Source organism: Penaeus monodon, chromosome 23, assembly GCF_015228065.2.
Source record: "Penaeus monodon isolate SGIC_2016 chromosome 23, NSTDA_Pmon_1, whole genome shotgun sequence".
Classification (NCBI taxonomy): domain Eukaryota; kingdom Metazoa; phylum Arthropoda; class Malacostraca; order Decapoda; family Penaeidae; genus Penaeus; species Penaeus monodon.
The window spans coordinates 27,234,879-27,235,467 of NC_051408.1; the positions used below are offsets into that span (position 1 = coordinate 27,234,879).

Genomic DNA, 589 nt, shown 5'->3' on the forward strand with positions numbered 1-589 from the left:
CGGCCCAGTGACGAAAATTACTATGAACCAATTGTTTATGTCATGATGATTCAAATTTAATAGCGAAATATTTAGAATTAACATATATCTCTTGTACACGCTTACACACGCGTCCGCAACACAACATTCCCATATCACACAGTAGATTGCCCACTCACACAAGCACTCTACCACGACGCTCCTCCTGCTGCCCGCAGAGACGTGTGGGTCGGTCCCTTCCGCCTCGAGTGCGAGGGTCGTCGGGGGGCAGGACGTCACGGTCGGGGAATACCCTTGGATGGCGCTCGTTTACGTGAGTCGCAGCAGCGGGAAAGTTTCGATCTGTGGCGCTTCCCTCATCAAGTCTCGGTGGCTCTTGTCTGCGGCTCACTGCTTCTATAACGTTGGGTAAGCTTCTATGTTTTAATTAGACCCATATTTTGGGTTGATAAATATTTAACCTCTCTAATAAATGTTACATAAAGCCTTCTCGCACAGGCTCATGCACGGTCCCGCGGCGCACACCTAGGACAAGTTTATGTTGTTCTTTTATTACTTATCTATTGAGAAGATGCGTGTATCCTTCCCCCTATTATCTTCGTACTCAAAG

General features: G+C 47.4%; 1 protein-coding gene across 1 annotated transcript in view; it reads left to right on the forward strand.

The window, feature by feature from the left end:
• LOC119587908 overlaps positions 1–589 on the forward strand; it is a gene marked incomplete at its 3' end in the record, with an annotated part of 28,342 nt that overhangs the window by 25,612 nt on the left and 2,141 nt on the right. Inside the window, 1 exon segment of the mRNA XM_037936617.1 lies at positions 198–387. Coding sequence (XP_037792545.1) covers positions 198–387 — 190 coding nt within the window.